At 42.4% G+C, this 21055-nt stretch overlaps 1 protein-coding gene across 4 annotated transcripts in view; it reads right to left on the bottom strand.

The window, feature by feature from the left end:
* The window catches only part of CACNA2D3 (calcium voltage-gated channel auxiliary subunit alpha2delta 3), a 497583-nt gene that overhangs the window by 245246 nt on the left and 231282 nt on the right, over positions 1-21055 (bottom strand). For all 4 annotated transcript variants that reach the window (XR_014561264.1, XM_083726996.1, XM_083726997.1 and 1 more), the window contains exons 10-11: positions 20522-20611; positions 17942-18055 (exon numbers count right to left, since the gene is read on the bottom strand). Coding sequence is in view for 3 of the 4 variants with exons in the window: in XM_083726996.1 (XP_083583122.1) it covers positions 17942-18055; positions 20522-20611 (204 nt within the window). In the remaining variant the exon portion in view is untranslated. The remainder of the gene's footprint in view (positions 1-17941; positions 18056-20521; positions 20612-21055) is intronic.

Raw genomic sequence — 21055 nt, 5'->3', positions numbered from 1 at the left:
CCTATAAACTGGAAGCTGAGTCGCCATTGAGCTCCACTGGACTTACTTCTGTGTAATGGTGCCCACGATTGGGCAGCATGATACCTGCCTTTTAACAACTGCACATTGTTACGACTGAACTCCATTCATCTTAATATAGTGGTAAGAATAATTAAGCAAAAGAGTAATTAAGTAAATATGCCATATGCCTCTTGCAGTTCTGTAACCTCAGCTTTGACTTTAATAATGCTCCATTCCTCAGTGAACTGGAACAGTTTATATCAGCCCAACTCCTCCTGGAATTTATGGGTCTTGTAGAGACTGAAGTGCTGTTAGCACCTGATTAAATAGTAAGATGGGAATAAGAGCCAGTTTCTTTTGCCACTCAACAACCCATTAATAAGTCACTGTGGAGCACCAAAAAAGTAGCTCAAAAACATTTGTGTTTTGTTGAATCACTTTATTTTGGTAAATCTAGCTTGATACCTTGGTGGAAAAACTTAGTTCATTAGGAGTGTTTTATACATTGCTCAGTTTACCTTATGGTTCCCTCATGCCTCTTAAAACATGTCTGTATTTAAAATGCTTTGAAATGAACTAGAGAAGCCAGGTGTTTTCTCATTAAATTATGGATAAAAGGACACTGGCTCCATTTTACTTATCTTTGGATTTTTATTTAGTTTACTGTTAAAACCATCATAAGCAACAAGCCCTTCGTGCATGTGATCTTAAATGAATAAATGCAATGGACATCTAAGCTGATACAAGCTTTAATGTCAGGAATTGACACAAATATTTGAAGGTTCAAATGCATGACCATGAATTGCGGCTGGCTTTGGTAGCCGGTCAAAATATATGCTTGCCACTGTTCCTTTATTACTTCAGGGAAGGAATGGAATGAGCCATTTTTTAGGCACAGAAGAAATGCTTGCTGTTTGGTTAAGTTTCAGTGGTCTTGGAAGATCACTTAACGATTTCTCTGTCTGTTGTACCAGTTGTTGTGTTCTATGCTAGATGCTGTATGGTTTTTAATTATATTTCTTGCTTATTTTATTTCATATATTGTATATATGAAATAAAATATAAAATAAAATATATATACAATACAGTAACATATAAGAAACAAAAAGCAATAAAAAAAACTTTAAAAATAATATGATTATTTAATGCAGACATGCCACCTGAATGAAGTTCACAGACCACTGGTGGTCCACAGACCATGATTTTGGAACCCCTGGGCTAGACAGTGTTATATTGTCCTTCTCTCTTTCTGCTGCCTCCTACCTCCCTGTAACCTCAAGCTTCCTTTTTTCTGGCTCCTAGGGAATCAAAAGGTTACTCAGAACTAACTACTTTCTATGGCATTTGTTTAACAATGAATTTGTTTCATTTTCCACCCTTTTTCATTATGAATCCTTTGCATCAACCCTAGATCAGTAGCTAAAGTAGACAACAAAGCTAAACAATGAATCAACAGAGTGATACTGCAGCAGAACAATTCAAGATGGATGTTGACAAGCTGTAAACAATTTAAAGGAGAGCAACAAATATGGTCCATGAAGGAAACCATATGAGGGGAAAATATTTATCAGGTGGGTATATTTGGGCAATTTTAAAATATTCAAAAGAATTTCAGAAAGAAAATAATCTTATTCACAGAACATAATGCAATTTTTTTTAAAAAAATGTGAGTTAAAATAAAATAAACTATAAAGGTTATTTACATTAAATAGCCTGGAGCTGGGGGTAGGAACACCTCATAACATATGCAATAAATTGTTCATGTAATTGCAGAATCAATTATTTTGGATTTTTTTTAAGCTGGACAGAAAGGTCACCTTAAATTCGGACTGTGGACTCCAGGCATTATATCCATGACGAGCTGGAAATGGCAATGACATAACCTATAAAATAAACTGCTTTTTGTATTGACGCAGAACAAATGCCATAAATGACAGTAATGAGAGTAAACAGTAACCTGTGAACATCACAGTTCATATAAAGGTGAATTCACCTGTTATGTCCTCACAGTACTCAGTGCTGGCTAACTGTGTAGCATGATAAGGGGAAATGGTACATCTATTTATTTTTTTAAAAATTATGCCCCAGGTTTCAATTCACAATACAATAATATGAATACAACAATGGAATAGCACTGAAACAAACAACGCACAGCCACAAAAAAGCCAAAGAAAACAACATCAGAAGCATTCAAAGAAAGGAAACTAGGTCCAATAAAACAAGCAGCAATAATATAACAGAGGGTTGTGCCAAGTGAAGTCACGAGACTAGTGGAACTTGTGCAACAGAACTTCCCTTGCCTCACCCTTCCCGCATCTCCCTCAGTTTGCTCTTGGGTCCGTCCGTCCCCCAAGTATTTGGAGTAGTTTTGAGGGGAAGGGCATAGGAGGAGGAGAGGGAAGCAAAGCTCCACTGTTCAAGTGGAGGTCATTCTACTCATGCAATAAATTCGTTTAGATTCAATTCAAAATCACTGCACATAAAACAAGGTTTTTAACTTTGCATCTGAAGGTAGTCAAGGTGGGTGCAAGGCAAACCTTTCCAGGGAGAGAGTTTTAAAGTTGAGACACCGAACCTTGATGATGGAAGGGGCACTTGGGAAAGGGCCTCAGGGAAAAATCTTACTTAATGAATGAGCAGGTTCATAGGGGAGTAGGCAGTCTTTCAGATATTATCCGTGTTGACTAAAGTTTCACACGTCCTAATGCTCTAGTCTAGTGGAAACTGTACTTATCACGTGAAGAGAGTTTATGTGAAAGACTTCCCACAAGAATAAGATTCAGAGTTGCCTATAATTGTTGCCAGTTAGAGGTGGAAGATTTGTTATATATATATAGTGGACCCTTTTGATACGAATTTAATTCGTTCTGGGGGTCTGTGCACCCCCCAAAAAAAGTACCTGAAAGTTACATAACCAGAGCAGTACATAACTGGAGACATATATAGAGAAAGAGAGTTAGTTAGTACAACAGTATAGTCCTTTAACTGTGATAATGCCTCTTGCTTGTTTGGACTTCGGCATCTCTCTTATAAAGGTAAGAGTCACTGCAGACTTTGCATCTGGCCCTGCACACCACTGTTATGTGGCCCTTGGAATGCTGCCTACAAGAAAACATAGCACTCAGAATGGGAAGAAAAAGTTTCCAGACCCTACTTCAAAGTATTTAAGAGAGGTGGTTCTTTTTTACTTTATTAAAATATTGTTTTAAAAAATCCAATGCCTAGCTGTTGGGTTCAAGGCACAGGAGAAAAACAATAAACCCTTCCACACACGTGGAACTTCAAAACTGTACATTAATTGAGCACATGCAGAGTCACGTACTGGTGGAGCAACAGAATCAGAAACAGGAGGGCAGTAGGGGTTTGTTTTCACCAGCATAAGCAGTGCAGCTGTTTTAAAATGTGTTATATGAGTTCTGAATGGAACCTCAGCCGGTAATCTGGCCGCTGCAGTTGTTTCTGGGTCATCTTAAAGGGCAACTCCAAGTAGAGTGCATTGCAACAATCCACTCTGGAAATTACCAGACTATGAAGAACCATGGCCAAGTTATCTCTGTCCAAAAGGGGCTGCAGCTGGTGAACATCTGGAACTGGGCATTTATAGTCATCAAGGCCACTTGAACTTCAAGCAACAACGTACTGCCAAGATATCAACCTGCTCCTTCCAGAGAAATCTAGGACAAGCTGTCTTCCCCCTTCTAGACTTAAGAATTTAGAACATATAACACCTCTGCCTTTTAAGGATACCGCTTCAGTTTATTGACCCACATCCAGCCCATCACCATCTCCAAACACTGGTCTAGCACCTCAGCAGCCTCTCCCAATTCAGATGGAACAGAGAGGTAAAACTGAGTGTTAACTGCATGTTAATGACACCTCACTCCAAATCTCCTGATGACAGCTCTCAGGGGCTTCATATAGATGAAGCATGGGGGACAAGATGGAAGCCTGCGGGAAACCACAGGACAGCTCCCCTGGTGCTGAACAGTAGCTTTCTAGAAATAGCTCTGGAGATAGGAGCAGAACAAGTAGTACCATGTCTCCAAGCACCAGCTCCAGAAGCATACCTTGGTCAATGGTATCAAATGCTGAGGAGTAGACTGGAGGAAAAGGCTCACAATGACTCAGTTCATCTCCATCCTGCTATGGAGTAAGTTGTTCAACAGGACCTCTCTATAGAGCTTCAACTGCCGGTCACCCTTGCTATCTTGGGTGCTATGTCTGCTGCTCACTGCCTTATCTTTTTGATGCTATAACTGCCACAGGGTCTTGCTACTCTGCTACTGTGCCTTAGGGGTACCAATTACAGATAAATCAGAATAGTCACTCAAGGCTTCTATGGCATGTGAAGCTGTTGTGCTGTCATGGATGCTTCATCACTATAGTGGCATCAGGAGCAGTGTGTCCCGTAAGTAACTTTGCCACGTCTGTGGGCCACAAGCAAGCATCTTGGCAGAACCAGAAATAAGATTGCTTGTGCAGCCATGCCTCCGCCCTTTCATGTGCATAAGTTTTGTATGCAATCTAAATTAAAACATATGATCATATTCTCTTCTCTTCCTCAGACACAGATATGAATTTTCATGGGAAGTGAACATGAAAAATATGGGTGTGAACTTGATCAAAGCAAAATCATTCAAATCTCCGGGAAATGTTTATAGTAATCCACTTGTTTCTGTCACAGATGTTTCAGCTGGTACAATTTAGCTTGCGTGCACATTTACTTAAAGAAATGATTAACTGCTTCTCTTTTTGCAGATAGTTCTCACAGAAGAATGAAAAAAAAAAAGACTTCATCGCTTTCTTTTTGTTCCACAGTATGCTTTTCTTATGAAATGAAATTAGCAAGCATATTTAAAAATATATCTGGTTCTGCACAATTGTCAGTTTTAAGGTAATTAAACACAGGCATTTGCTTTCCCCAAAAAAGAGAGGGGGAAAAGAACATTTCTTTTTCAGTTAAGGTGGGCATAAAAGATAACACAGAGCTTTTCCTGGGCAAGGAAGATTAACACGTAATCCATCACTTGATTGGTTGCTTTGCTGCACACATTTTTGTTTAAATTCAACATTTTAAAAAAAGAGTTGACTACAGTTCCCAGATGCCATTTAATGATCATGTTCCTGGAAACAGTATTACTTGGATCCACAGCCAAACCCTGAATATTTCCTCCACCAAACTTCCATCAGACCATGTTCCTGCCCCCCTGATGTCCAGCACCTTACAGAAAGTTGCACAAATCAAAATGCATTCAAAGACTGGTGAAGGCAACTTCTGAGAACTCAGAAGGACAATAAGTTATGCCTCCTGACTATCCAAAGTTCTTTCCCACTACTATATAAAAGCAGCGATCTCTGCGACAGATCATATGGTTCCCCTTTCTCAATGTGGGGTTGTTTTTTCAGCTGGTCCTTGGACTGGATAATTCCATAGCCCTTGCTGGGCATACCAAACCTTCTCTGCTGTATCAGTGCAAGACTGTAGTTCTGATTCAAACAAAATATACCCACATGAAAAAGACAACTTGTTTTCATTGATGAAGAACTGGTTTAATGTCTGGAGAGCTTCTCTTATGCCTGTTCTCCCCCTATGTGTCCCCCCCATGGGGCCCTGCTGAAATCTGAGAGCCCCAAATCCACCACTGGCAAGGGAAACAGATGCTAAATCTTTGGGTTGCTCTCTGCTGATCCAAAGGGTAAGACTAGAGCCAGTGGGTGGAAATTGCAAGAAAGCAAATTTGGACAAAGCTTTAGGAGAAATTTCCAAAGAGCTCCCTGACCTTGTTATAGACAGCCTTGGGAGGTGGGGGAGGGAGGCGTTCTCCTTCACTGAATATATTTAAGCAGATACTGGACAGTCGTATGTCAAGGGGTACCATGGCTGCACAATAGACTCTCTGTGTGTGCTTGTGACTAGATGGCCTCTAAGTAACCTTCTAATGCTAATGATTTTTCATTCTAGAAATAGAATGTAGGCAGGTAACTAACAAAAAAGCAAGATAAAAATGTATAAAATAACTAATCTTCAGCAGAAGAGCTATTTAAAAGGGAAAAAAATAAAAATTAGAATGGTCTTTTGTTAGTTCAATTGTGGAGTCAGCCTATTTTATGAAATCATAACACAGAACAACTTCACATTTCTACTATTATTGAGGTACTCATGATGGCTTCTAATTTTTTAGCAGCATGTCAAACAACAGATGGACAGATGGTGAATTATACAATGAAAAATTACAGTGCAGTGAGATATGTTCTCCATTAATGAGTCCCAAGTGATTCATGATTCTGAGGTGTATTTTCAAGATATGAATCCCCAAGGAAGAAACACCACGAAACAAAGACACTGCAGAGCATCCAGCCATAAATTCAACTCATCTTCCATGTTATAAACCAGGAAAGATTCTTTGATTGCTCTTAAGGGAAACCTCAGCTATTTAGATTAAAGCTTAACGGAAGTCGGTGCTCCAACGTTTTCCCATAAAAACAGAATGTATTTACTCTGATGTATAAGTCACCTCAACTTTTTATACAACCAATTAAAGTAAGAGCTGTAGAGATGGTTATGTCATAGTGCTAAAAATAACTCCAGTATTTAAAACCTTTGCACAGAACTGTATATGCTGTAGGGCTTGCTTTCTGGTGGGCATGGGAAACAATCAATTAAGTCTACTAATGTTGATAACTAATTTAATAAACGCCCATCCTTCTCATAGCTAATAGTCAAATAGTGTTAATATCAGTCCCAAATATTAGGGGTCATGTGATGGGATAGTGAGCTGCTTGTGCGTAAAAGCTTGATCCCTCTGGGGTTTGGCTGGTCATCCAAACCGAGGCACTAACGGAGCCCCCAAAGCATGACTCCGTCAGTCGCTGGTAGAATCTGACAGTGGGCGTCTACGGAATTTACGCCAACATAAAAGCTGTTTGACGGACATGCGCCTTCGTGACTCTCTGCGTGACAGTTTCCGGCGAAGGGTGAGAGTTCCTAACGGGGGTCTTGTTACCTCTTCGCTATTCTCACTAGAAGTATCCCAGAGCCTCCCCTCCGCTGTGACTCCTGCACTCCCCCTGCTGGTTCCTTCCTCTGCTGCAGATTCTCTCCTATTCTCCTGGAGCCTGTCCACCACCTGTCCCTCCGATGGCAGTTCCCTGACATCCACCTCCCCCCCAGGGCCCCCTTCACCCCCTCCCGCCTCCTCTCCCACTGGCGGTGAGGGCGGAAAGCCCCTGAAGGAACTCTCCTCGTCGTCCGAGGATTCAAACACTTCTAGCCACGGCGTACCGTCTCTCTCCCCGTCTTCCTCTTCTTCGTCGGAGTCGGCTTCCTCACCCACCCCTGACTCTGGGAACCCTTCAAACTCTCCTTCCTCATCGGTGGTCCCAAAGTGTTCCCTTCTAAATCGTGCCACGGGTTGCGGTTTTCTTGGGAAACGCTGATGAAATGTTTCTATTAAGACCTCGTCATTGACTACCTCTGCTGGTACCCAAGTGTTTTCCGACTCTACTTCCCCCTCCCATTCTACCAGATATTCCACCTGATTCCCCTTCCACCTGGAATCAATGATTCCTGCCACGTTCATGTCGCGCTCTCTCTCTTCTATCACGGGCGTTTGGGTGGCCTCTCTCTCACGCTCCCCCCACTCACGTCCCTCTCGATACGGCGACAGTAATGACCTGTGAAATACTGGGTGTAATTTCATGTGACTGGGCAGCCTGAGTTTGAATGCTACTGGGTTGACCTGCTGTATGACCTCAAAGGGTCCCAATCTTTTGGGTCTCAATTTCTTACTCCCGCCCTTGAACGGTAGTCCTTGGGTGGATAACCACACCCGGTCTCCCACCCTTATAGTTTCACCTTCCCTCCTATTTCTGTCTGCCTGCTTCTTATATTCTTCCTTGGCTTTCTCTAAATTAAGTTGAAGCTGACGGTGGATCGCTTCCATCTCTTCAAAAAAATATTCCGCCGCCGGCACGCTCCACCTCTCCCCTCCCTCTCCTGGGAATGCCCGGGGGTGACACCCATAATTTGCCAGAAAGGGACTCATCCCTGTGGACACGTTCTCCGCGTTGTTGTAGGCAAATTCTGCTAGAGGTAACTTATCCACCCAATCATTTTCTCTGTCTTTTACATAACACCTCAGGTATTGTTGTAAAATCCCGTTTGCCCTTTCCGCTTGCCCATTTGTTTCTGGGTGCCGGGCAGTTGAGAAATTGAGTTCTACGTGCAGTAAGCTCATAAGTTTCCTCCAGAACCTGGAAGTAAATTGTTTCCCTCTGTCGCTCAAAACCCTCAAGGGGGCGCCATGCAACCTAAAAATATGTTCTACAAACAACTTGGCGGTTTCCTCCACTGTGACCGCATGCGAACAAGCTATAAAATGACACATCTTGGTTAATAGATCTACCACCACCATGACAGCTGTTTTGCCTTTGGATTTTGGCAGGTCCGTCATAAAATCTATGGATACTGCCTCCCATGGCCTTTCTGGCGTGGGTAAGGGTTGTAATAGCCCCGCTGGCGCCACCCTCTCTCCTTTCGCTCGCTGGCACCTGTCGCAACCCCTGACATATTCCCGTACGTCCTCCCTCACCTTGGGCCACCAAAACTCCCTGGTAACCAACCACATGGTTTTGTGCTGTCCAAAATGTCCCGCTGTGGGGCTGTCATGCAACTGCTTGAGTACTCTGCCCCTCAGTTCCCCATTGGGTATGTACAGTGCCCCTTTGTAATACAACGCCCCGTTCTTTTCTTCAACCCCCCCTGTGTTCTCCTCTGTCCTCCTGAGCTCTCTGAGTTTCTCTTGGGCGTATTCATCGTTCTCAGTACCCTCTATCAGTTCCCTCTGCCCCACCAATGCCGCCCCACACACCCAGCGGTCTTCAGGGATTACATGCCTTGCCTCAGGCGCTCCCTCCCCCTCTAAGTACTCAGGTTTCCTGGAAAGAGCGTCCGCCCTCACGTTCTCGGAGCCGGGCACGTAACGAATCTCAAAGTGGAATTTGGAGAACTCCTGGGCCCATCGCACTTGTCTCTGGTTCAGCACTCGGGCTGTTCTCCAGTATTCCAGATTTTTGTGGTCAGTTCGGACTTGAACCTTGTGCTGCGCCCCAATCAGCAAGTGCCGCCATTTCCGGAATGCTTCATGAATGGCGAGCAGTTCTCGGTCGTATACTGTGTAGTTCCTCTCGGATTTGTTCAACTTCCGCGAGAAGAATGCACACGGTCTCCATTCAGACGTATCTTTTCCCGGCTGGAGAAGAACGGCCCCCACCGCTCGGTCTGACGCGTCAGTCTCCACTCTCATTGGTTGTTGTAGATCCATGTGCAAAAGTTGCTCTTCCGACGCAAACGCCTGCTTTAAACGTTCGAACGCCCGCTGCGCTTCTTCCGTCCAAACAAATTTCTTTTTGCTACTAAGACAATCCGTGATGGGCGCTGTTAAATGGGCAAAGTTTTTGATGAACTTCCTATAGAAGTTTCCGAAGCCCAGGAACCTTTGCACGTCCTTCTTGGTCTTTGGTGTTTTCCATTCCAGTACCGCTTGAACCTTGCTGGGATCCATGGCCAATCCCTTGTCAGACAACCGGTACCCCAGGAATTCCACCTCCCTGGTATGAAACTGACACTTCTCCAGTTTCACCCACAGCCGGTTTTCTCGCAGCTTGCTTAGTACCTCTCTTACATCTCGCACATGCTGCTCCTCATTCTCTGAGTACACCAGGACGTCATCTAAGAACGCTACGCAGTTCTTGTAGAGCAGTGGCCCCAGGACGTGATTCATGAATGATTGAAAGCAGGCGGAGCCCGCTTGTAATCCGAAAGGCATAACCCGGTACTCAAAAGCCCCCAAGGGGGTGAACATAGTGGTCTTCCACTCATCCCCCTTTCTCACACGTATCAAGTTATATGCCCCCCTAAGGTCCAGCTTGGTAAAAATTTTCCCTTTTCTCACCCGTGTTAGAATGTCATCAATTCTAGGCATAGGGAAAGTCACTGGTTCTGACACTGCATTTAGGGCCCTGAAATCACATACAAGCCTGGGCTTGCCCGTGTTTTTTTTGTCCACAAAGAACACTGGGCTGCCCCCCACCGCTCGTGACTCTCTGATGAAACCTCGCTTGAGGTTCTTGTCAATGAACTCCCTTAACTCCTGCATCTCACTGTCTGACATTGCATACAGCTTGCCCACTGGCAATTGTGCTCCTGGGAGTAAGTTAATTTGACAGTCAAAGGGTCTGTGCGGGGGCAGTTTATCTGCTTCTTTTTTGCTGAATACGTCAATCAAGTCAGCGTATTGTGGTGGCACCCTCCCCTTGTCCATCACTTCCATCCCTGCTAGAGTGGCCCTGGCCCCTGCCTGAGCCTCTCCCTCCTTGCAGTGTTCTAGGCAATGTGCTGATCCAAAGGAAACCACTCTCTGATGCCAGCCTACTAGCGGATCGTGTAGCGCCAGCCAGCTCATACCCAAGATAATAGGAGCTCCCCCCAAGGTGGCTACGTTAAACGCTATCAGTTCTGTGTGTCTTGCCACCCTCATTATCATTGGTACAGTCTGTTGGCTCACTTCTCCTCCCAACAGCTCCCTCCCATCAATCGTGGTAACCTGCAAAGGCTTACTTAATGGGATAGTCTGTATCTGGTGTTCAGCTGCAAACTCCTTACTCATGAAATTACATGAGCTACCTGAATCCAATAGCGCTTTTATCTTCAGTGGGTGTCCGTTTGCCAGTTCCAGCAACACCTCTATCACAAGCGCTGGTCTTGGAGGTTCCGGCGTGGGCACATTCACTACTCCCTGGCCTGGCTGCTGTGCCCTGATGTTGGCAACCAGGCGTTGGCTTTTACTTGCTCCGTGATTTCTTCTTCCTCCTTCCCCCCAACAGTTCCCGCCATCCCTTGCCATTCCTTCCTTTGCGGACAGACTCTGGCAAAGTGACCTGGCTGTTGGCAGAGATAGCATTTCTTGCCGCTCTTTCCCTCCTTCTTCCACCCTTCACTGGTGTTTGAAACTGCGCGCGCGCGCGCTGTTCCAAGTTCCATCGGCTCTGCTGGCGGGAAAGGCTGCTCCGGAATCTCTGGAATGCGGAAGTCCTTCCAACGTTCCCCCTTTCCTTCCCGCTTTTCCATAGCTCTAGCCTCCTGGCGTGCTCCTATGGACAGCGCTGATTTAGTCAGCTGATCCATAGACTCCGCCCTAGGCGCCCGGGAAAGTTCATCTTTCACTGCCGGAGAGAGACCTTCTTCAAACAGCATTTGAATAGGTTCACTAGCAAGGTCCCACCCTAGTCTATGAATCAGCATGGTGAACTCAGTCCAGTACTCACGTACAGATCGGCTCCCCTGTTTACACGCCATTAACTGTCTGCGCACCACCCCCTGCTCGATCTCGCTGGAAAACATCAAGTCCATAGCGCGAAAAAACTTCATTGTGTCCTTTAAGATTTCATTATTGGCTGCCATCAGGGGCCGAACCCAGTCCTTCGCCCCTCCCTCTAGATGGCCAATCACGTACACCACTCTAGAGTTCTCATCGGGGAAGTCATCAAACAGTAGATTGAGAGCATATTGCATCTCTGTCCTAAAGGCTTGATAGTTCCTGGGATCCCCCCCAAATTTCTGCACCAATCCAGGCACCCGTCTGGCAAGTGGGGTGGTTTTCCCTTTATCCGCATCTTGAGCCCTCCTCTCCTCGAGCCTCGCCGTTTGCAGCGCCAGCTGGAACTCCAACGCCCTGTACCTTTCTTCCAGGCTTGGACCTGCTCCAGCTCCAGCTCCTGCTCCTCCGGTTCCGGCTGGTTCGCTCATGATGCCCTCTGCTTGCACAAGCTGCTTTCAAAGACTGTCAGATTGCTGTGATGGGATAGTGAGCTGCTTGTGCGTAAAAGCTTGATCCCTCTGGGGTTTGGCTGGTCATCCAAACCGAGGCACTAACGGAGCCCCCCAAGCATGACTCCGTCAGTCGCTGGTAGAATCTGACAGTGGGCGTCTACGGAATTTACGCCAACATAAAAGCTGTTTGACGGACATGCGCCTTCGTGACTCTCTGCGTGACAGTTTCCGGCGAAGGGTGGGAGTTCCTAACGGGGGTCTTGTTACCTCTTCGCTATTCTCACTAGAAGTATCCCAGAGACTCCCCTCCGCTGTGACTCCTGCACTCCCCCTGCTGGTTCCTTCCTCTGCTGCAGATTCTCTCCTATTCTCCTGGAGCCTGTCCACCACCTGTCCCTCCGATGGCAGTTCCCTGACAGGTCATAACGAAGATTACTCAGAATTCTGATCTTCAATTTGTACTTGTTAATGTCTGATGATTCCCCATTGCCCACCAGGCTTCTTCTCCCCCTCCCCCTCCTCCTCCTCCTCCTTCTCTAATGCTGAACTCAGATGGCTCCATGCTGACCACACTGAAACCACCCAGATTATATTTTTTTCAAAAATACCCAGGGGATGCCTTTAGTATACACATGTACATAACATGAAAATTATTCTCTAAAAGGGCCCCCAAATCAGGAAAAAATCCAGAAGATTATTGTATATGCATGGCCTCACACAACAGGCTGGGAAGGCTTTTAGCAGCTTCCCACAGTGGAAGAAGTGTAGACTGTGCTTAAGATTTCATGCTTTTGATGCCCAGTGCATTCAGAGTAGGTATGATGGAAATTCCCACCAAAGATCTTTGCCACACTTTGAGAAGCAGCAGAAGTATCAGGATCATAGCCACCATTCTCCTACTTGAGATCATTTAATTAGAGATGCAAGAAAGGAAACTGGAAGTTCTACATGCCAAATATGCACTTTACCCATGGATCTAATTTCCCCCTCACATCCCCAATTTGGAAAACTATATTCCATTTCACTACAAAATTGTAACAGCAAGAAAGCCCTCAAAGGGTAGATAATCATCCTGTTTCAGGTTACAATGCCCTAGAAAGTGTCTGAATCCTTCCTTTTGCTCATGAGACACCTCATGATTCAACACACAGTACACACTGACCTTTGAAATATTCTGACTCTTTCTTAAGAAAAGAAAATCTATTTAATAACACCAGGACAACAGCGATTTGCTGTTCCTAATGTTCCGTGCGTGTAGCATCAGCATATTGCTAAGCTACACAGGGTTGGTTAACATTCTAGGGAATGCTTTAATCTCCTTGTAGATGGCAGTCTAGAGGAAACAGATAAATGGTCACTGCGGTTATGTCGTGGTCCAGCTATCCATTTTGCCAAATGGATGTTAATGTTCTTAAACATTATTTTACCCTTGTGGGAAGTGAGGGGGAGAACCATATGCTACCCTTTTTAGAATAACAGAATCATAGAATCATAGAGTTGGAAGAGACCACAAGGGCCATTGAGTCCAACCCCCTGCCAAGCAGGAAACACCATCAGAGCACCCCTGACATATGGTTGTCAAGCCTCTGCTTAAAGACCTCCAAAGAAGGAGACTCCACCACACTCCTTGGCAGCAAATTCCACTGTCAAACAGCTCTTACTGTCAGGAAGTTCTTCCTAATGTTTAGGTGGAATCTTTTTTCTTGTAGTTTGAAGCCATTGCTCCGTGTCCGCTTCTCTGGAGCAGCAGAAAACAACCTTTCTCCCTCCTCTATGTGACATCCTTTTATATATTTGAACATGGCTATCATATCACCTCTTAACCTCCTCTTCTCCAGGCTAAACATGCCCAGCTCCCTTAGCCGTTCCTCATAAGGCATCGTTTCCAGGCCTTTGACCATTTTGGTTGCCCTCCTCTGGACACGTTCCAGTTTGTCAGTGTCCTTCTTGAACTGTGGTGCCCAGAACTGGACACAGTACTCCAGGTGAGGTCTGACCAGAGCAGAATACAGTGGCACTATTACTTCCCTTGATCTAGATGCTATACTCCTAATGATGCAGCCCAGAATTGCGATTTACTTTTACTTTTTAGAAGCTCTCTACAGGTACTCTTGTACACTGCAGGGTTACAGTTTGTTCACTGAAATGTGGCATTTTATAGTTGCCTCAGCTCGGACTTGTATGGTGCTTTACTCATGAGTCTTTATTTTATAAAACTAAACATCTTGGTTTCTACTTGTGCAGGTTATCCATGAAACTTAAAACCATGAAAGGTCAGACTTCTGAGTTGCAGTGAGACCCTAAATAAATTTAAAAAACAAAAACAAAACCTGTTCCATGCTGCAGAAGTTACACTTAACACACAGGAGGCCAGGATTAGCCTCCTGACTGCCTTCACATGAGTCATACCTAGGTACACAATCAACTTCCTAGGCGTTGATGACTGGTTCCCTGATTGGTGCCAGAGTTATAGTTTAGGAAGCAGCAGTGGCAACTGTATAAATAGACTGTATAGTTTGAGCCATAAAGTGATTGTGACATGTGCATCATGTACTCCAGCAGAGACTAGCCAATAAGGCTGCTTCCCTTCACATCTTTTATAAAGGTTTTAATGACAAAATGAATAGCTGCCAACAGCATCAGTGTCAAGTGAAGAAATGTGTCAGTTTTGATTATTTACACTGTCCTTCATATGTATAAAGATGCTACTGCTGCCATACCATGCAAATAAGGTGTATTTATACCATTAACATCACACAATATTAGGGGAAAAAATCCCAAAGACACAAGGCAAATAATATTTTCATATTTCATCTACTACATCTACTTTGAAATAAAGCTATCATGAGGTCTACAATTATTAGGGGCAACAGGGTACAATTCAGGATACCTTTGCATGCGAATTTTACTGTTTTTAATGGTTTTGTGTGGGATAAAATTTGGGGTACCTTTGCATATGTGGTTTTTTTTTTTACTCTGTTCATAATGGTTCTTGGACATAGCTAAGGGGGACAGGAAGGGCAGCTGCCCCCCTTAAATCAATAAAAATCAATAAAAAATACTTAGAATCATAGAATCATAGAGTTGGAAGAGACCACAAGGGCCATCGAGTCCAACCCCCTGCCAAGCAGGAAACACCATCACAGCACTCCTGACATATGGTTGTCAAGCCTCTGCTTAAAGACCTCCAAAGAAGGAGACTCCACCACACTCCTTGGCAGCAAATTCCACTGTCGAACAGCTCTTACTGTCAGGAAGTTCTTCCTAATGTTTAGGTGGAATCTTCTTTCTTGTAGTTTGGATCCATTGCTCCGTGTCCGCTTCTCTGGAGCAGCAGAAAACAACCTTTCTCCCTCCTCTATGTGACATCCTTTTATATATTTGAACATGGCTATCATATCACCCCTGCATATATTAAAATGAGCAACTGTGATGGATCTCTAAGGTCAACCATATTGTCCTTCCTCCTCAAAATGATAAGACAATAATGCTGAAGTAATATTTTGAGGAAGTAATACTTAACTAACTGAGATTTTGTTTCCACCCATGTAATGGTTAATGTGTGATATAATTCAGTGTACCATTGCATAAGAATATTTACCATTTTTAATGGCTTGAATGAAATATGAATGATTCAGGGCACCTTTGTATGCAAACCTTGGCCCTGCTTATTTTGTATCTAAGATTGTGTATCGAAGACTGCTTCCTTTCAGACATCTTCCTGCTTCCAGGTGGAAAGGGCAAAAGGGGAGCAAAACATAAAGCCCAAAATGCATGCACAAAGCCCAGAGAAGATCAGATCACCAGTGCTGAACCCTTTTTTGAGATTAGAAATCTCACCTGGATTCACTATGGGCCACAAACACATACTGTGTGCACATGGCAGGGAGCCTCAGCAAGATGACCCTAACACAATTGCATGTATGTTGGTCCTAATTTTCACAGGCTTCAGGGCACGAAAGTGTGCTCTTCCACAGCTACTGCCAGGACAGCACTTCAGCCAGCTCACATTCTGCAGTCCTAAGCCATCATCTTCCAACAGGAATGACCTTAGATTTCTAATTTCTAGTCAGTTCTACAAGCCCAGCCAACTTTCAACTGCGAAATTCAAAACATGTACTGTTGCTTCTGACTCAAACTCATGCATTTAAGATATTGCCTTGCCCATCTCATACCTCATACCAACACAGCAATACTCCTGAATAGAAATGTTCAAAAACATAAGCAGACCTTGGGTGGAAGTCCTTTTCTCCACAGGATTTGGAAGTATATCTCATTTAAGTTCAATGTGCTGGTACTTGTGTGCAAAGCCCTTGGGACCAGGATACCTATGAGATGGTCTCATCCCTATTTAACCAAACAAGCCCTGTACTTCGCAGGAGAGAGCCTCATGCAGATACCGTCTCAGCAAGAGGTCCATCTGTATGATGCAGGAATTGGGCCTTTAGCCTGGCAGCACTTATCAAGCCTTCAGAATGCCATCCCTTTACATATCAGACAAGCAGCATGTCTCTTTGCCTTTTGTTGTTTAGTCATTTAGTCATGTCCGACTCTTCGTGACCCCATGGACCAGAGCACGCCAGGCAAACCTATCTTCCACTGCCTCCCGCAGCTTGCCTTTTACCACCTGTTGAATACCTTCCTTTACAAATAAGCCTTTTAAGTTATTTTTATCCTAGTCTGTATCTGATTTGAAGCTGGTTTTATATATGAAATTGCTTTATGTATGTTTTTGTTGTTAAATCATTTCAAGATGTGTTATAGGAAGCAATTCATAAATGGAATTATTATTTTCTCAAAAAAATGTTTTTAAAAGGCAACTACTGACAAAGCACATCCTGCCTGATCATGCAGCATAAACACAATTACTAACCATTATAATTCTTTTCACAGCAGCTCATTTTTTATTTCGTGAATGTCAAGGGTGATTTTCTATAAAATCATCAGAAGAAATTAATTCCCGAGTCAATCCCAGACAATTAGCAGATACTCACACCTTAATTTCAACTTTACTAGGTCTAGCTGTCTTTCCCAAAAATCAGAGATACACGGCTAGAGTATAATTTCACTGTTGTTTAAAGCTGTGAAATTATACTCTAGCTGTGTCACAATTTCTATGCCATTTTACTCCAAAGTCTAATAAAGTAAATGGGAATACTCTAAAGCAGACAGATTACTAAATACACCCCAATTCAGTATTTTATGCTGTCACTGAGCTGCCCCACAAATGGTAAAACAATTCATTTTTTTTTAAAAAAAGTAAAATAGTCATGCAAACCCAGCAGCAGATTTATATGTATGTTGAGCATGGGCAAAATTAGAGGTCCCTGAGGTTGAAGTGCTCCCAAGTTATTAGCATGGAATGATAAGTGAGCCTTTGAAATGCAACTACAGACGGTGAGTTGCCATTGTTGAATTCTAGCATTACAAATTGTTACATTGTTTCCACTCTTCATTTCTCCTACTCCCCAATTAAAGTCAGTGGAGGCTGGTCCAAAAACGCAACCAGAACCTAGCTCTACCAAACGAAATGTCAAGCACATTTCTTTAAAGTTCTACCCAAATCTCAAAGCCACACTCTTTCCTGTCTCATGCATCCTTCCATAAATATGCAGTATGTTTCTCAACACCACTTTTTTTAAAGCAACAGCTAGGAGAAGATGCATTTACACAGGAAATGATCCATTCTAAGTTTGGTTGGGTTTTTAAAATGCAGCAAACAGACATACTGTATAATAAGATAAGAAGAGCCCTGCTAGATCAGGCCAAAGGCCCATATAGTCCAGCATTCTGTTCTCACAATGGCCAACCAAATGCTCTTGAGAAGCCTGCAAGCACAAAAGCATACTCCTGGTCATTTTTAATCCAGATCGAAGCTTACCTGATATTGTCTGCTCTGCTTTTCAGTTGACAAATATCTGCCTTAGAGCACAACTCTGTTGGTCAAGGTCCCACTAGTAGAGAATATTTGTATTTGAGAGCATCAGGGCTATAAATGTACACCTTCTTAAATCAAAGAAATTTGCACGAAATATGCCACAATTTTGGCATGTTTTTTTTTTGTCATCATCAGATACATTGTTTCACAGATACAAGATATAATGGACTTACCTTCCTATCTGGCCAATTATACTTTTCAAAAATGGCATCATAAGTGTCCACAGCACCATCCGTAATCAGCATTATGGCTTGACTGCAAATACTCCCTTGTCCTGTATGATTGAACTGGGAAACAAGCAAACAAATATTCATTGAGTTCTGGCATACTTAGCTAGGCAAATGAGTATTTGCTGTAAGAAAACCATGATCATAATTCCAGTGTGCATATGCTTTACTGAAAAGCATCCAGTGCTATAGCCATCACTTTCCTGCTTGTTCCCTCAAAAAAAAGCAAGCTGCAGATGAAACCCCTATGGAATTTAGTACTACATCAGGGCTATAAATGTACACCTTCTTAAATCAAAGAAATTTGCAGGAAATATGCCACAATTTTGGCATTTTTTTTAATGTTAAGGTGAATGGGATTGACAATCACAATGGCGAGGGGAAAATACAACTCCCATTTTACTCATGACTCTTTTTTTCAATTTAGGGTATTTATCTTCTTGGACTCCTACCCGCTACTTCCCCTGGACTCACACCTACACCCAATCCCAAACACAAATTAAATTTATAGATTTTTCAAAGCAGATAAGACTCCCTCATCTTCTTAGGCACCCTGCAACTTTTCTGTCCCATCCTGAACCCACCAATTGTTTAGCCACCAATGAAGTACAGAAACCAAGGTTCTACCATAATGTTTCCTTTGCACAAAGTAATTATGTTATCTGTAATTCTGCATGCTCATATTAGAAACTGGGGCATGAATTAATCTAGCAGTCAAATCTTTTTCCAGTTAAACCAACCTCCCTTTGTAAGGAAGGCAGTTTTAATAGGAGTTCTTGTAGTGCCCAGATCACCCCATCTAGAAAGAGATTATATCAATGACTGTGCAGCAAATGTAGCAACACAGTAATTGGGTAATGGCATAGGTGCCAGTAAGTAACAGGAGGTTGTGTTTGTTTCTTCAACAACCAAGCAGAAGACTCCTCCCTCAGTGCTGTTACTGAGCCTTGGATTCCACCTACTTGGATTCCCTACTATGATGGGAAACAAGTCTGCCTTGCTGAAAATGGGGTGATTGGAGGAGAGGGTGGGGGAAACCGCACCTGCATTTTCTTTCACTTCTGGGATTACCTCTGGGGTTATAACCTGGCAACCACTAAGTAATGGTCAAATGTGATGTTCAATGGCAACTTGCCAAGATAAAACCAGCCAAACCAGGGTCCATGACTTCTAAAAGTAGAAAACCCTTTTTGAAAAGGGACATTTCCCGTGTCTAAAGGCACCTGTTGTTCTTCCTGAACTAAATTAAGGACTGTATGTAAAAAAAGAAATGGTGTATTAAAATACCTTGGAGGTGGGCTGTCTTCATCTCTTTATTTTAAAACATTGCTTTATTCTGTCTGAATCTATCATATTCCACAGAATAAGCTACCGTATTCTCTTTTTAAAGCAGGTGATTAAATGTAAATGCTTTGATGAGTAATATCTCCTCATATGTGTCTAGAACTTTTTTTTTAGTTTTTATTGAATAGAAGGAGTGATGAAAGTCTTTTCCATAATAATAACAATGACTAGAGCCTTATAATGAAGTACAATTAACTCAGTGATTCATCAGTTACCAGTGAAAATTTCGATGCATCCTGACATTTGTAGCTCTTGGTTTTGATTAACAGTCTTTGAAATGTCACAGAATTTTATTTAATTGGTTAAGACTTTTTTTAAAAAAAGATAATCACGGCAAAGATCACATTTATCCCCAAAAGAGATAATTGCAGTTGTCACATGATATAGCAGACATTGACTGCTGAAACAAGCATTTCTGTAGTCCTGCAGAAACCTATGGGAGTTGAATTTATCAAATGTTGGGGAGAGTTTGGACATAGTTACGATCACATCTTTCAAAATCATTTGTACCAACAACTATTAGCTCTTTAGCAAGCTAAGTTATACTAAAATACAAGAAATTATAAGTGAAAATTAGTCAAGCCTAAATGCTATAGCCTATGAACCAGTCTGAAGAGCAAGACTCAGTAGACTAACATAAGAAGAACACATTTAAGCATGAGAATGTGCCAACTTGTAATTCTGAAGAATAGATTTACATATCACATACTGCTGGATAAAAAGAAAATTACCTAAATTATCACTCTAAAAATATAGCACAGTGTCTTTTGATACTAATCTGTATCTGTAAGAATGCAGGAGGAAACCATTAATTTTTTTCATAGAAAGATACATACATGCATGCATGCATACATACATACATACATACATGTATGTGTGTTTCCACAGTTTAAACCATGCTCAAGGTAGCTTACAACATGAAAAAATACAAAAATACAATATAACAAAGGAAGTTGTAAAGAATAAGTAAAACATAAAAAATGCACAAAACTTAACAGTTTCCACATAAATCAGAAGATCTGTAATAAAGATACAAAAACCCCAACAACCCAACAGCCACAACTTCCCACAACAACAAAAAACCCCAAACAATACCCCAGCCTAAGCAGGTGACAACTGAAAAAAAATACAAAACTTATAAAGGCCAATAACAACAAAACTTAGCAAAAAGCAGTAACTTACATCACTGAGCATGTTGAAAGCTTCAATTAAAGCTATATCCAACATTCCAATTCCTTTGGCAAAAAGTTTGTCAAGGTGCTCCCTGAAGTGCTAGAGAGGTGAGAAGAAAATAAATGGTGTTTCAATCAACATATTTGTGAAGATTTTTGCATTATACCTACCCTTAAAATCTTAAAGGCAAAATCAAGGAATGTGGCTTCTGGAACAGCATCAGGTGCTTTTTACGAATTCTGAAAACAAAAGTTCAAATAAAGCAGGTCTTTGCCCCTCTGGTTTCAAGAAGAATGCTTTAAACTTTTAAAGAAAAGTGTGCCTGTCAGATATATTTATTGTGACAATTTATAAAGAAAAAGTACCAAAGAATATACAACAACAATAAAAACCAAGTGAAAAAGTTCACAAAAATCATAAGATATAAGATTCAAAGTTAAGTCCAAAGTGTACTATATAGGTTATCTGGGGACAGAACAATGGCTTCTTAACCAGGTTATATGATTCAATGATATTTACATTAACTGTTAATCAATAAGTATT

This window comes from Podarcis gaigeae (assembly GCF_964106915.1).
Source record: "Podarcis gaigeae genome assembly, chromosome: 2".
Taxonomy (NCBI): domain Eukaryota; kingdom Metazoa; phylum Chordata; class Lepidosauria; order Squamata; family Lacertidae; genus Podarcis; species Podarcis gaigeae.
This window is presented reverse-complemented; position numbering and strand designations above follow the sequence as displayed.